Below are 17449 nucleotides of genomic sequence, written 5' to 3'. Positions count from 1 at the left end.
GGCAGGGTGGGGTTCAGTGTCTCATTGGAGGCAGGGTGGGGTTCAGTGTCTCATTGGAGGCAGTGTGGGGTTCAGTGTCTCATTGGAGGCAGTGTGGGGTTCAGTGTCTCATTGGAGGCAGGGTGGGGTTCAGTGTCTCATTGGAGGCAGGGTGGGGTTCAGTGTCTCATTGGAGGCAGGGTGGGGTTCAGTGTCTCATTGGAGACAGTGTGGGGTTCAGTGTCTCATTGGAGGCAGTGTGGGGTTCAGTGTCTCATTGGAGGCAGGGTGGGGTTCAGTGTCTCATTGGAGGCAGGGTGGGGTTCAGTGTCTCATTGGAGGCAGGGTGGGGTTCAGTGTCTCATTGGAGGCAGGGTGGGGGTCAGTGTCTCATTGGAGGCAGGGTGGGGTTCAGTGTCTCACTGACTGGAGACAATGTGTGGTTCAGTGTTTTGCTCAAGGACACTTCCACATGTGGACAGGAGGAGGAGCCGGGATTCGAACTGATAAAACAGTTTGAGAGTCCAATGGACTTAAGAGGTTTTGTCTGAAGCACTTTCCATTGGTTCAATATTGTTATAAACAACACACAGACGTAAAGGGTGTTCAATAGCACTGATTTATGCTAACAAAGTAAAAAAAAAAACTCGTAAATGGAGTTAGGTGGTTTCCTCCCGACAGCAATACTGTAATTATGGACAAAACACTTCATCACTGTCTTTAGATGTATTATAGTCAGTAAAACCCTTCATCAGTGTCTTTAGATGTATTATAGTCAGTAAAACCCTTCATCAGTGTCTATAGATGTATTATAGTCAGTAAAACCCTTCATCAGTGTCTATAGATGTATTATAGTGTTAAAATAACCAGTAAAACAGACTATAAACAACAGTACTTTTTAAACAGGTGTTTATTATTGACAGAATGTATATACATACATTATTGGGTCAACAAACACTCGTCTCTTCATGTAACGTTACCACAAACAGTAACAGTGTTACTGTAATGGTACAGTAACAGTGTTAATGGTACAGTAACAGTGTTACTGTAATGGTACAGTAACAGTGTTAATGTAATGGTACAGTAACAGTGTTAATGTAATGGTACAGTAACAGTGTTACTGTAATGGTACAGTAACAGTGTTATTGTAATGGCACAGTAACAGTGTTAATGTAATGGTACAGTAACAGTGTTAATGTAATGGTACAGTAACAGTGTTAATGGTACAGTAACAGTGTTACTGTAATGGCACAGTAACAATGTTACTGTAATGGTACAGTAACAGTGTTAATGTAATGGTACAGTAACAGTGTTAATGGTACAGTAACAGTGTTAATGTAATGGTACAGTAACAGTGTTAATGTAATGGTACAGTAACAGTGTTACTGTAATGGCACAGTAACAGTGTTACTGTAATGGTACAGTAACAGTGTTAATGGTACAGTAACAGTGTTAATGGTACAGTAACAGTGTTAATGTAATGGTACAGTAACAGTGTTAATGTAATGGTACAGTAACAGTGTTAATGGTACAGTAACAGTGTTAATGTAATGGTACAGTAACAGTGTTAATGGTACAGTAACAGTGTTAATGGTACAGTAACAGTGTCAATGGTACAGTAACAGTGTTAATGGTACAGTAACCGTGTTAATGGTACAGTAACAGTGTCAATGGTACAGTAACAGTGTTAATGGTACAGTAACAGTGTTAATGGTACAGTAACAGTGTTAATGGTACAGTAACAGTGTTAATGGTACAGTAACAGTGTTAATGGTACAGTAACAGTGTTAATGGTACAGTAACCGTGTTAATGGTACAGTAACAGTGTCAATGGTACAGTAACAGTGTTAATGGTACAGTAACCGTGTTAATGGTACAGTAACAGTGTCAATGGTACAGTAACAGTGTTAATGGTACAGTAACCGTGTTAATGGTACAGTAACCGTGTTAATGGTACAGTAACAGTGTTAATGGTACAGTAACAGTGTTAATGGTACATTAACCGTGTTAATGGTACAGTAACAGTGTTAATGGTACAGTAACAGTGTTAATGGTACAGTAACAGTGTTAATGGTACAGTAACAGTGTTAATGGTACAGTAACAGTGTTAATGTAATGGTACAGTAACAGTGTTAATGGTACAGTAACAGTGTTAATGGTACAGTAACAGTGTTAATGGTACAGTAACAGTGTTAATGTAATGTAGTAACAGTTACATAGCATAGAGCAGAAAACCACTGAACACATTGTGGTTGTTAGAGGTATCATAGAGCTTCTCCCCACCAGGTAAACGCATGTAAACGGTGTCTCCCTGCTCCAGCTCTAGGATCATTCCATTAGACACATATGTCCACTGACCAGTAGGAGGAACATATGCATAGTTATCAATGAGTCGCTGATCATTTTTATACATCTGGATCCTCACATCCGATGATGACCAGCCGTGACCTGCCGTGAACCTGAACTGATAAACCCCTTTCACGGCTGATGTGAAGATACCTGATAGAGAGAGAGAGAACACCACACACACACACACACACACACACACACACACACACACACACACACACACACACACACACACACACACACACACACACACACACACACACCGAATACAACTGCGTGAATGAACCATCCCACCATATTGTATACTATTACTAATAGCAGATCTACAAGCTCACAACCAATGACATTTAACTTCTCTCATCTCATCCTTCCTGTCTATTGGTTTAAATAGTAAACTAATGTATTCTATGAAGTGAATCAACATGAATGGATCTTAACCAACCTGTAGATGGATTGTAATGAATCCTAACCAACCTGTAGATGGATTGTAATGAATCATAACCAACCTGTAGATGGATTGTAATGAATCCTAACCAACCTGTAGATGGATTGTAAATAATGAATCCTAACCAACCTGTAGATGGATTGTAATGAATCATAACCAACCTGTAGATGGATTGTAATGAATCCTAACCAACCTGTAGATGGATTGTAATGAATCATAACCAACCTGTAGATGGATTGTAATGAATCTTAACCAACCAGTAGATGGATTGTAATGCATCATAACCAACCTGTAGATGGATTGTAATGAATCCTAACCAACCTGTAGATGGATTGTAATGAATACTAACCAACCTGTAGATGGATTGTAATGAATCCTAACCAACCTGTAGATGGATTGTAATGAATCCTAACCAACCTGTAGATGGATTGTAATGAATCTTAACCAACCTGTAGATGGATTGTAATGAATCATAACCAACCTGTAGATGGATTGTAATGAATCCTAACCAACCTGTAGATGGATTGTAATGAATCCTAACCAACCTGTAGATGGATTGTAATGAATCCTAACCAACCTGTAGATGGATTGTAATGAATCCTAACCAACCTAGATGGATTGTAATGAATCTTAACCAACCTGTAGATGGATTGTAATGAATCCTAACCAACCTGTAGATGGATTGTAATGAATCATAACCCACCTGTAGATGGATTGTAATGAATCATAACCCACCTGTAGATGGATTGTAATGAATCATAACCCACCTGTAGATGGATTGTAATGAATCGTAACCAACCTGTAGATGGATTGTAATGAATCTTAACCAACCTGTAGATGGATTGTAATGAATCATAACCCACCTGTAGATGGATTGTAATGAATCTTAACCAACCTGTAGATGGATTGTAATGAATCCTAACCAACCTGTAGATGGATTGTAATGAATCATAACCCACCTGTAGATGGATTGTAATGAATCCTAACCAACCTGTAGATGGATTGTAATGAATCTTAACCAACCTGTAGATGGATTGTAATGAATCATAACCCACCTGTAGATGGATTGTAATGAATCTTAACCAACCTGTAGATGGATTGTAATGAATCCTAACCAACCTGTAGATGGATTGTAATGAATCCTAACCAAACTGTAGATGGATTGTAATGAATCCTAACCAACCTGTAGATGGATTGTAATGAATCATAACCAACCTGTAGATGGATTGTAATGAATCCTAACCAACCTGTAGATGGATTGTAATGAATCCTAACAAACCTGTAGATGGATTGTAATGAATCATAACCAACCTGTAGATGGATTGTAGGCGTTGCCCACGTTGGTGATGACTCTCTTGTAGATCAGAGTGGTTTCAGAACTATACGGTCCAACTTGTCCATCGTTAGTCAGACCAACAGAGAACGCCGCCTTCGGAGGGTCTGTCAACACAGAGACATTATCACAGTGTTTATAACAATGTTAATAAAAACACATATTTTAGGTTTACAATTATTACTATCATTTCAATAATACATTGTTTATAACATTAATATGAATTATGTATGTGATGTATTGCCATGTTTTTTGTTCTTGCTTATTGTAAATCGCTCAGGATTAAGAGCGTCTGATAAATGACTACATTGTAAGTTGTAATTGTAAAAGCATATATTATAGGCCTACTATTATTAGTATTACTATTATTATTTCAATAATACACCAATTAAATGTATTGTCTTGCAGTGCAGCTTTACATCCAACTATCAGCTTCAACAAGACAACAGTACAGTATATAGATACTACTTCACAGTAGTATCTATATAGTATTCTACAGTACATTATAGTAGCTGGTGGTACTACTCTGAAGTAGTAAGTAAGTAGCCTTGCCGAGCCATGAGGCCCATAGGGCAGGAGCCTATCTCCTGTTTCTGTAGCGTGAGGCAGCTTGATGTACAAGTACACCCCCTGGACATGACGCTAGTATGTCGCAGGGACTTACCCCCAATCCAACCCTTGATGCTGAGTGTCAAGCAGGGAGGCACTGGTTCCCATTTTTAGAGTCTTTGGTATGACCCGGCTGGGGATTGAACCCCGACCTCCCAGTCTCAGGGCGGACACTCTAACCACAAGGCCACTGAGCTGGACTCTGAAGTACTGTGTATAATACCACTACATACTAGAATGTTCTCTGACGTACATTTTTGCCAACATTTGGTTCGCAAAATCTTCCGCCCTAGTCTGACAACCCACCTCTTCAGACTCCAACTTAGCCCACAGCACTTGCCCTAGCCTCAACGGTAACAGGTACAGTCGCCCCTTTTCCACCTCGCCCCACTACTCTACCTAGCTGTAAATAACAGGTACAGTCGCCCCTTTTCCACCTCGCCCCACTACTCTACCTATAGCTGTAAATAACAGGTACGGTCACCCCTTTTCCACCTCGCCCCACTACTCTACCTAGCTGTAAATAACAGGTACGGTCGCCCCTTTTCCACCTCGCCCCACTACTCTACCTAGCTGTAAATAACAGGTACGGTCGCCCCTTTTCCACCTCGCCCCACTACTCTACCTATAGCTGTAAATAACAGGTACGGTCACCCCTTTTCCACCTCGCCCCACTACTCTACCTAGCTGTAAATAACAGGTACGGTCACCCCTTTTCCACCTCGCCCCACTACTCTACCTAGCTGTAAATAACAGGTACGGTCGCCCCTTTTCCACCTCGCCCCACTACTCGCCCCTTTTCCACCTCGCCCCACTACTCTACCTAGCTGTAAATAACAGGTACGGTCGCCCCTTTTCCACCTCACCCCACTACTCTACCTAGCTGTAAATAACAGGTACGGTCGCCCCTTTTCCACTTCGCCCCACTACTCTACCTATAGCTGTAAATAACAGGTACGGTCACCGCTTTTCCACCTCGCCCCACTACTCTACCTAGCTGTAAATAACAGGTACGGTCGCCCCTTTTCCACCTCGCCCCACTACTCTACCTAGCTGTAAATAACAGGTACAGTCGCCCCTTTTCCACCTCGCCCCACTACTCTACCTAGCTGTAAATAACAGGTACGGTCGCCCTTTTTCCACCTCGCCCCACTACTCTACCTAGCTGTAAATAACAGGTACGGTCGCCCCTTTTCCACCTCGCCCCACTACTCTACCTATAGCTGTAAGTAACAGGTACGGTCGCCCCTTTTCCACCTCGCCCCACTACTCTACCTAGCTGTAAATAACAGGTACGGTCGCCCCTTTTCCACCTCACCCCACTACTCTACCTAGCTGTAAATAACAGGTACGGTCGCCTCTTTTCCACCTCGCCCCACTACTCTACCTAGCTGTAAATAACAGGTACGGTCGCCCCTTTTCCACCTCGCCCCACTACTCTACCTATAGCTGTAAATAACAGGTACGGTCGCCCCTTTTCCACCTCGCCCCACTACTCTACCTATAGCTGTAAATAACAGGTACGGTCGCCCCTTTTCCACCTCGCCCCACTACTCTACCTATCTGTAAATAACAGGTACGGTCGCCCCTTTTCCACCTCTCCCCACTACTCTACCTATAGCTGTAAATAACAGGTACAGTCGCCCCTTTTCCACCTCGCCCCACTACTCTACCTATAGCTGTAAATAACAGGTACGGTCGCCCGTTTTCCACCTCGCCCCACTACTCTACCTATAGCTGTAAATAACAGGTACGGTCGCCCCTTTTCCACCTCGCCCCACTACTCTACCTAGCTGTAAATAACAAACATAATTCATGTTGGTGATTATATAAAAGGTATCATCATATTAATTTATCATTGTTAAGTTCACTCTGAATATCCACGGGATATGGCATGATGATGCCATTACAAAACATGGGCTACATGGAAGAAATGTGTTTAATAAAACGACATTAACTGCTAAAGGTACAAAATTAACTTAATTAAGCAGTCACCGTCTCTGTGTCATGTTATTCTTTCTTAATTTTACAGAGTATAGAGATCGACTACTATACAATCAAATAAATCTGTATACAAGATAATTTCAGATTTCAGAGAGGGAGAGAAATACTAAATTAACTGTTAACTACATAAAAAAAATCGCGGGGGCGAGTTGGTAAAGGGGCGAGTCGTTTGGTATATTCGCCTCAACGACCTTACAGACGTATGCAAAGGCTAAATTTATGTAATTTAGAATTGCATGTAATGTAGACATAGTACTCTATAGTGTATATGCATAGTTCCATTATATTTAATGTAGACATAGTACTCTATAGTGTATATGCATAGTTACATTATATTTAATGTAGACATAGAACTCTATAGTGTATATGCATAGTTACATTATATTTAATGTAGACATAGAACTCTATAGTGTATATGCATAGTTACATTATATTTAATGTAGACATAGTACTCTATAGTGTATATGCATAGTTACATTATATGTAATGTAGACATAGTACTCTATAGTGTATATGCATAGTTCCATTATATTTAATGTAGACATAGTACTCTATAGTGTATATGCATAGTTACATTATATTTAATGTAGACATAGTACTCTATAGTGTATATGCATCGTTACATTATATTTAATGTAGACATAGTACTCTATAGTGTATATGCATAGTTACATTATATTTAATGTAGACATAGTACTCTATAGTGTATACGCATAGTTACATTATATTTAATGTAGACATAGTACTCTATAGTGTATATGCATCGTTACATTATATTTAATGTAGACATAGTACTCTATAGTGTATATGCATAGTTCCATTATATTTAATGTAGACATAGTACTCTATAGTGTATATGCATAGTTACATTATATTTAATGTAGACATAGTACTCTATAGTGTATACGCATAGTTACATTATATTTAATGTAGACATAGTACTCTATAGTGTATACGCATAGTTACATTATATTTAATGTAGACATAGTACTCTATAGTGTATATGCATAGTTACATTATATTCCACTGTTAGGGTCTCAGCTTACCTGTGATTCTTCATGACTATTTACGTGTATTTGATGTATTATTACCATGTGTTGTTGTTGCTTACTGTAAATCTCTCTGGATTAAGATAATGATAAATGCCTAAAGTGTAACCTTAACACCTGCTACTCAGTTATAACAATGTTTAATAAATACTCACTCCTCAGATCATTATAACATATTAAATAAATACTCACTCCTCAGATCATTATAACATATTAAATAAATAAACTCACTCCTCAGTTCATTATATCATATTAAATAAATAAACTCACTCCTCAGTTCATTATAACATATTAAATAAATAGACTCACTCCTCAGTTCATTATAACATATTAAATAAATAAACTCACTCCTCAGTTCATTATAACATATTAAATAAATAAACTCACTCCTCAGTTCATTATAACATAATGTATAATAAATAGACTCACTCCTCAGATCCTGTACTTGGTTGTCAGTAGCAGTCAGGTGTGTTGCTACGGTGGACAGCTGAGCAGCATGAGCTGAAATCCACACAAGTTTACCATTAATCAATTCAATTATTGATAATAGTTGTTACATAATTAATCACAATTATTAGATGTAGTTTAATGTGCTGGACTGTATGATGAATACAGTAAATTACATGATCTATTCTCTGAGCTCATCCGGATGAATGAACACTCAGACAAGCCCTCCATCGCGCACGCGCACACACACACACACACACACACACACACACACACACACACACACACACACACACACACACACCCCTCCATCGAGGTTTCCTCCTCGATGGAGGAGGAAACCATGCAAGGCACCAACCTGCACATCGGGAGCAATTTCTTGCTCAAGGACACTTCGACACTAACTCTGGAGGAGCCCACAGGGATTGAACCGGGAACCATCCAGCTGTTCTACCGGCCACTCTACCACTGTGCCACTGCTGCCCCCAAATTAATTACCTTCACTTTCTTTCTCCAAGTCTGCAACCTGGACCTCTGTAGCATCCAGTCTGGTCTGGAACTCTGCAACCTGGACCTCTGTAGCTTTCAGCCTGGTCTGGAACTCTGCAACCTGGGACTCACTCTCACTCACTTTGGCAGCCATTACTGAAAACAATATCACAGAGAGATAAATGTATGTTAACCCTCATTCTGTGCCACTGACCAATAAATACGTCTGTGAGATGGAGGATGAGTGATTTAAGAAGTAAATTAAATGAAATGATTACTATATTTACCCAGGGTATCTGGGCTAAGCTCAAGAACTTGTTTCCAGCCAGGCCCTGCTCATAGAACACATTTCATCGTAGTGGTTCAATGCCTTGTTCAAGGGCACTTCAGCGGTGGTAATTTTAACGTGTCGGACCGCTGATTCGAACTGGCGACCTTCCGGTATCAAGACCGCTCCGCTATCCGTTCGGCCACCGCTGCCAGTCACACCTGGCCTGAGTCAAACTAGAACTGGACTCAGAGCTGGGTGTGGCTGCGCACCTGTTGTGCATTGACTTCATCATCATCATTTTTCGACCGTGGTCGAGATCGTGGATTTCACAATATCACGCCAGACTTCCCGGTCCTTCTTTGCCATCCCCAGTTCCTGCTTACTGATGCCTGTGTCCCTAGCGATGACATCAGGGAACGACAGTTTTCTACCTCTGGTCTGCTTTGAGGCAGGACTCCAGAGAAGAAGGGAAGATATAACCTCATTGTCAGCTCTGTAGCAGTGGCCGGCAAACGGTGTTGTTCTGGATCGGACTAGTGAAGAAACACGGGGAAGGTTGCCGTATATTAGATTAGTCGATGGGTGGACTAGTGAAGAAACACGGGAAGGTTGCCGTATATTAGATCAGTCGATGACTGGCTCTTCCAAGACAGATTTTGCGCTCTCATTAGAAGGCGGGTGTAACTTAATCATGGACTTAATCAAGGCACAACAGGATAAATCAGTCATCCTCCATCTCACAACGTAATTTGTTTATTTCTGTTGATTAAGATAGATGCTAGGCGACGAGTAAACATGCAGGAAATAAGCGGAAGTTAAAAGTCATCTTGTCGTCTGCATTCATTCCTCCAGCAGCTAAATGTTAAAGTCATCTTGTCAAAACAAGCTTCATTCACGGCCCATACAGCGCCGTCGCTACACACACGCACAAGACGAACTATGTGTAGGGCAACACATCCGAGCGTGGCAGCACAAACATTATGTGTAGGGCAAGTTGGGCAACCAAATCAGCGACGTCCCTGGGCCCAGAACGAAAGCGTTGATGTTTCACGCTTACAAAATGTTTCGGGTGAATTTAAAGATTGCGATTATGGTTTTACACCACCGCTTTTTTTTCTTTTCTTTTTTGAGGGGCGCTAGACCAGCGTATGTTCCCCCTGAACATCAACAGGTTCAAATTACCTTCACTTTGTTTCTCCAAGTCTTCAACCTGGACCTCTGTGGCACCCAGTCTGGTCTCTGTAGCACCCAGTCTGGTCTCTGTGGCACCCAGTCTGGTCTCTGTGGCATCCAGTCTGCTATAGTGGTCTTCAACGTTGACCTCGGTGGCCTCCAGTATGGTCTCTGTAGTCTTCAGCCTGGTCTGGAACTCTGCAACCTGGGACTCACTCTCACTCACTTTGGCAGCCATTTCTGAAAACAATATCACAGAGAAATAAATGTATGTTGAGAATACTAAATGAACGGGCGGCGGAGCCTTCTGCTCAGCTGCTCCTCGGCTGTGGAATGCCCTCCCCCGACCACCTGAGGGCACCACAGTCCGTGGACTAAAAGACCTTCATTTTTAACAAGACATTTATGGACTTATAGTCTGCTTTTAAAACCTTTTAGCTGGTATAGGTGAACACTGATCGGAATGCATTAATTGTTTGTATTCGTACTATTATCTTAGTCCTTTTAAATATTTCTGTGTTTTATCTTTCCCTCTTGATGTAGCACTTTGATTTGCTTCAAATGTAAAGTGTGTTACATTATTATTATATTAGTATTATTATTATGAAACATTTCAGCCTGTACAGTACCGTTACCAGATCTACAAAGCTCCATGTAGACCATCCTTACCTCTCACTAAGCTCCATGTAGACCATCCTTACCTCTCACTAAGCTCCATGTAGACCATCCTTACCTCTCACTAAGCTCCATGTAGACCACCCTTACCTCTCACCATCCTTACCTCTCACTAAGCTCCATGTAGACCAGATCCTTACCTCTCATCATCCTTACCTCTCACTAAGCTCCATGTAGACCACCCTTACCTCTCACCATCCTTACCTCTCACTAAGCTCCATGTAGACCAGATCCTTACCTCTCATCATCCTTACCTCTCACTAAGCTCCATGTAGACCATCCTTACCTCTCACTAAGCTCCATGTAGACCATCCTTACCTCTCACTAAGCTCCATGTAGACCATCCTTACCTCTCACTAAGCTCCATGTAGACCATCCTTACCTCTCACTAAGCTCCATGTAGACCATCCTTACCTCTCACTAAGCTCCATGTAGACCATCCTTACCTCTCACTAAGCTCCATGTAGACCACCCTTACCTCTCACTAAGCTCCATGTAGACCATCCTTACCTCTCACTAAGCTCCATGTAGACCACCCTTACCTCTCTCTAAGCTCCATGTAGACCATCCTTACCTCTCACTAAGCTCCATGTAGACCACCCTTACCTCTCACTAAGCTCCATGTAGACCCCCCTTACCTCTCACTAAGCTCCATGTAGACCCCCCTTACCTCTCACTAAGCTCCATGTAGACCAGATCCTTACCTCTCACTAAGCTCCTCTGCTCCTGGACTTCTCCCTCGCTGGCTGCCACCCTTAGTTAGGGAAAGTTAAAGGAAGCAAAATAAAATGCTTATTAGTGTGGTTAAGGGCAACCAGACTACTCCTCCCACAGTTTTGACTGTACGCACTGGAGCCATATGTCAAATTGACCGGAAAAATCCCGAATCGTGTGCTTGCTCACGATTCACGACGCATCTCCCGTCGACGCATATAGGGAGACGCATCTCCCTATATAGGCCACGCCCATTTGCGTCAGGATAGATTGGAACCAAATGTTGTTCCATTTGTACGCTCAAATTAACTTGATTGATTTTACAATATAATTTGGGGGTACCAGCAATAAAAATGCCATTAAATGGGGGTCCGTAGACTAATGCATGTCAAACTGGGGGTCCTTGAAATTAAAATGGTTGAGAATCACAGCTAGAACCGTAATAGAAATCTTCTCTTATGGGGGTCCCCGCCCCTGGCATCTTTTCAAATGGGGGTCCGCGGGCTAATAAATGTCGATTTAGGGGTCCTTGACACGAACATGTTTGGGAACCACTGGTGTATGGGACTCGGTTGGGAGAAAGAAGGGAGACGATGTATTGAACATTCGCTCAGACAGCTGTTCAGGGAGCTAGCTAACAGTAACAGCGTTAGCATGTAGCTAACGTAGCATCACAATTGAAAGTTCCCACGTTGCCACTGCCAGGGGAAACAAATGCATCAGGATGATCTGGCTATAAATAATCGATTAAATCACGGCACCGGCGCGATGCAGAATCATACACGGCCGCATTGCGATGTCTTCATATAAAACTGTAAAAGACGTCCAGCCCGACTGGATTGCATGGAGGAGTTTTTTGTGTTGTGGAAGGCAGCACTAGCACTGCTGGATTATGGGTAACTATGTAGTTCTTTTGACCTGTGTCAGCAAGTCAAAAGAGTGTTGGCTCACATAAAGATGACTACAACAAAAATGGGTGCTTCTGTTCTTTTGGTTGGAACTTGGCAGCACGACCAACGTCATTCACGCTCCTGCACACTCCCGTTAACTTTCATTCCCGTCCCGTCCCGATCACGGGATAATTAAAAATATTAATCCCATCCCGCGGGAATCCCGCGTCCCGCGGGAGTCCCGACAAAATGTCAGTCTCTAACGCACACACGCACGCACGCACGCACGCCTGGAAGCCACCGCCCACTCCACAAAGTGTGATCTCGAGTCTCGACTACTCATGCAGGAGACACAGAGGACTGGAGGAGGAGGAATTGCCGCATCACGCTTTTGCTTATTCCTACTAAATCTCTGTATATAAAATATACGTGCCTAAGTAGGCCTATTACGATTAGACAGTTTGCATTGGCCATTTTGCCTGCCACGCACTGTGACGCACCTTCACAGCCGTTAGCCATGATCGCAGTGGTTTCAACCAGTCCCAGAGCCAACTAATAGAACAGTTACGACATTGAGGGGGCAGAAAACGAGCGCTCGAGCGCTGTTCATGCAGCCTGAACTGAACAGTTTCGGCTGACAAACAGCAGTTACTTTTGAAAGCTGATGCTACACAGACCATGCTAATGCCTGCTAAAGCTAATGTTGACAGCCTGACTGTGTGTGTGCGTGCTTTTAGGACAGAGAGACAGGCGGAGGGCTCTCGTCTGGGAGTGCACACACACACACACACACACACACACACACACACACACACACACACACACACACACACACACACACACACACACACACACACACACACACACGGCATTTGCAATAAACCAAGCATTCTCCCATGTTGATAAGAATATTTAAAACTTCAAAAGTACTAAAGCAGTGGTTCTGAACCTGTGGTCTGGGGACCACCAGTGGTCCTTCAGGGGGTCCTCAGCTAAATGATGGAGAGTTGGTAACCAAATGAACCCTTATAGATCTTTAACTCTTGAGAGTGTAAAATTAAACCAAGTGGGTCCATTTGGTTAAATTTCACACTCTCAAGAGTTGAATAATATTGTTAAACATCTGCATTACTTATGTTATTTACAAGAAGTCTACACAATGAGAATGTAGAAAACATGTTATTTTGACATTGGCCTGTTATGTCTCCTAATGGTACCAACATCAATACAGTTCTTTAGTTTGGGTCTGGAAGGCTAAATGTCATCAAATGGTGGTCCGTGGCTCAAATGCAGAATAAATTTAAGGTATATTTAGAACGGATACAAAATATGTGATTAATTTGCGAATAATCGCAAGTAACTATGGACAATCATGCGATTAATCACGATTAAATATTTTAATCGATTGATAGCCCTATTATTATATAAGACGGAGGCAACAATTGTGCAAATAGCCAATCTACAAGTTCACAACGACCTTGGACATCTGCTATACACAACATTTATCTGTGGAACCATTCTGTTGCTTGTCTGGGTGGGGGGTCCCCAGTTCAAATATGATTACTTTGGCGGGTCACAGCCTGAAAAGGCTCCTAAAATTGATAGCCTACCACCTTGATATTAACAAAAAAAGGGGAACTTGTATTGCGTAGCCTTATGTAACTATTCATTGATTCACTCCCAAAATCCATTTGACAAAAAAAAAATCACACCTGTGTGAAGTGTGGGGCGCTCACTTGGCATTCTCTCATGTTTGGCTAGTTGGTGTCAAGGTGATGTATGTTTGCTCAGCAGTTGCTGATGTCTGCTCAGGAGGTTTGAGTGTTTACTCAGACCCAAAACAAATTAGAGGGAACATTGCCACGGAACACTGCACCGACCTCCGCGGGGACCCCCCTTATATTAAACACACATAGATACGGAAGCTGCTGGTTATTATTCATAATGAATTAATTCTTGTTTTTTAAAGACTTATTAACACAGCCGACGCTAATCGCGTATCAATACGTTATCAATTAATCAAACGTCCGGTGCGAACCACGTATCCATACGTTTTAATCACTTTTTTATAGCATACTTTCATTCATCTTTTTACCCACCCGGACAATGAAGAACCACCCCCCTATCATTGCTGCTTAGTCCCGCTCACGTGATCAGAAAAAAAAAAAAAAAAAAACCCTCCCCTCCTGAAAACAGGAGGGCGGGCCGCTTTACGTGTAGAAGCCAGTGTAATGGATGCGCCCATGCCGATCTAGTCGGTGTGTGAAAATAATCAAATTTCACCTAACCTCGCCTCACCAGGCTTTCCACCTCGGACATTTGATTCCCCCCTCCCCTCCTGTTTCTCCAGGAGGAGGATCTTGCGAGGGGGTACATGCTCTCCTCTGTCTCTCGGAAAAAAACAACATGATGAACGCTGAACGGAACGCTGCCTAAACACATATGCACCAGATCGGCATTGCAATGCATAACGTCTGCAACACACATGGACAGATGCATGTTTCCTTCTTCATACTGTAGCGACCAAACGATCCCCGAGCCTACAATACTACGAACTAACCACAGTATCGAGGGGCCGCCACGACAAGACAGTGTTCCGTTGGTGGATCACGTATCGCCATGCAGAGCCGTCATAATCGGAGATCGCTCGGACGTGTGATTGTAACGCTTTTTTATTCATTATAATTGTAGTGATAAGACCGCAATGAACGCGTCGGGGACGTAATCGACCCGGGTGTAATGTATAACGAACTTTTCCGCGACCTAAACCGTGGTGTTGTCATCTGTGGAAGTCATTTTTTCCTTCTCGTCGACATCACAGCCGGGTGACGCTTTTTTTTTTCTCCATCGCCCCCAAGCTGCATGCCCATAGCCTGGCTTGGCCAGCCTCATAGCGGGGATTCACTGAAGATTCTTCCCCGGAGGAAACATCAGTGAACCCTCGCTATGAGTCTGGCCGTGCCAGGCTAGCATGCCCAGGCATGTTCCCTACACTAGCTTGAAAAACAAAATCAGCTGATATCAACGCGTCTCACCGTTATACTATAGTTCTGAACCGAACGGTGGAATGGGACTTTTTATAGCCGTACGGATCAAGACTTTTGCTGCCCAATGTGCCCATGACCCCCCCCCCCCCCCAATGTTACTGCGATCAAAACAATGAAAGCAGTGAGATAGATTAGGCGAGGCGGCAATCATCATCAAAAAGAAAGCATAGTTATGAAGGTTTATAGTCAGACATTGACAGGCAGATATAACAATAAACACAATAAATATGCTATACATCCTATACACCGAATGAAAGCCCTGAATGTGTACTTTTACGAGGAAAAGAGTAAACATTGATCCCATGTACAGTTTGTCATAAATTGGATACTGGGTGGATGCACATTGCGCCCACCAGATATAACTGCAGAGAAGACATGGACCCGAACTCAATATTCAAGGCCTATAGCGAAATACTATATACCGTATGAAACAGAAGACTCTCTGCTTTCATACTAATGTAGTAATAATAAAAATCACACCCATGTGAAGTGAGTGGTGCAACTCTGTCCCATATTCTGTTCTCTGCTTATTCAATACAGCTCGCTATATACGGACTGAGGCAGAAAGTCATGTAAACCTTTTATTTACAGTTTGGTCTGTAAACTTCTACTGTAATAATAAAAATCACACCCCTGTGAAGTGAGCGTTGCAACTGTTCTGTACTTATTCACTACAGCTCGCTATATACGGACTGAGACAGAAAGTCATGTAAACCTTTTATTTACAGTTTGGTCTGTAAACTTCTACTGTAATAATAAAAATCACACCCCTGTGAAGTGAGCGGTGCAACTGTTCTCTACAGTTGCACCGCGCAACTATAAAGAACAGTTGCACCGCTCACTTCACAGGGGTGTGATTTTGGAACATGGTAAAATCAAAATGTATTTTTTTAATTGAAGTGGACATGTTCAGCTTTCTTTTGATGTATGCGTGTGATTCTCGCTATAAGAGAACATTTTGCTGTGGGCCCCCGAACAAGGCCTTTGTGCAATGTTAAACGGTAGCAACATCCAAATAGGCCTGCCGAGATCTTGTAGCAATCAAAGTGTTAAGGTTAGTAAAACCATTGACTCTCTCTCTCTCTCTCTCTCTCTCAGCCCCCAGACGGTAGCAGATCTACCGATTATTTTTGCATGCTGTGACTCTGAGTGAAGCTTGTTGCTAACGCAATCCCCCCCCCCCTTCACTCTCTCTCACGCATCTCTCGCAGAGAGAGAGAGAGAGAGAGAGAGAGAGACAGACACGGGCGCTTCTGTCCCGCACCGCACCGCACCACCACGCTTCTCTGTGTGAATGTGAACGAATGAGTGAGGCGATGACTTTATAAACTTTATGCGGGAAATGCGGGGATTGTGAAATCAAGCGAGCCCCGCATATTTCGCAAATTTTGCGCGGAACTATGTGTAGCGAGTAACGAAAGGTGTCCAATTTTAATGTAGCGGATTAAAAGTACGATTTGTTTACTTGTAAATGTAACAAAGTAAAAGTAAAAGTACAGAAAAATAGAAATAGTAAATAAAAGTACAAATTCTCAAAACGTGTACTTAAGTACAGTAACAAAGTAATTGTACACCACTGACTATAGCTATATCATTCACTGTATCACCATATATACTATATCTATATCATTCACTGTATCACGATCTGAAAAAGCATATAAGCCAGATAACAAGCTTATCGAGTACCCGTTATCAATAAGCTTTGGGTTTATCCAGTACCCGTTATCAATAAGCTTTGGGTTTATCCAGTACCCGGTATCAATAAGCTTTGGGTTTACCCACATGGAAAGGAAATATATGAACATATATGCCAATATATGCCACATATATGCAACATATATCTTGCATATATGCCATATTCAGGTTCATATATGTGCATATATAATGTGTCATATAACATATATTGAAATATATATATTGTACATATATGTTGAGAGACATATGTAGGGGTCCAATTTCAGATATGTGCATATGC

The 17449-nt window shown here is 42.2% G+C and overlaps 1 protein-coding gene across 1 annotated transcript in view; it reads right to left on the bottom strand.

Annotated features, from left to right (window-relative positions):
• Positions 1-10923, bottom strand: part of LOC306942680 (uncharacterized protein) — a gene marked incomplete at both ends in the record, with an annotated part of 36529 nt that extends 25606 nt beyond the window's left edge. Inside the window, 6 exons of the mRNA XM_079528689.1 lie at positions 2196-2301; positions 4085-4213; positions 8198-8269; positions 8714-8860; positions 10245-10388; positions 10914-10923. Of these exons, the coding sequence (XP_079384815.1) occupies positions 2196-2301; positions 4085-4213; positions 8198-8269; positions 8714-8860; positions 10245-10388; positions 10914-10923 (608 nt within the window). The remainder of the gene's footprint in view (positions 1-2195; positions 2302-4084; positions 4214-8197; positions 8270-8713; positions 8861-10244; positions 10389-10913) is intronic.
• Positions 10924-17449: the final 6526 nt, after the last annotated feature.

The sequence above is a fragment of the Electrona antarctica genome, assembly GCF_951216825.1.
Source record: "Electrona antarctica genome assembly, chromosome: 18".
NCBI lineage: Eukaryota > Metazoa > Chordata > Actinopteri > Myctophiformes > Myctophidae > Electrona > Electrona antarctica.
Note: the sequence above shows the minus strand (reverse complement) of the source record. Positions and strands in the feature narration are given on the sequence as shown.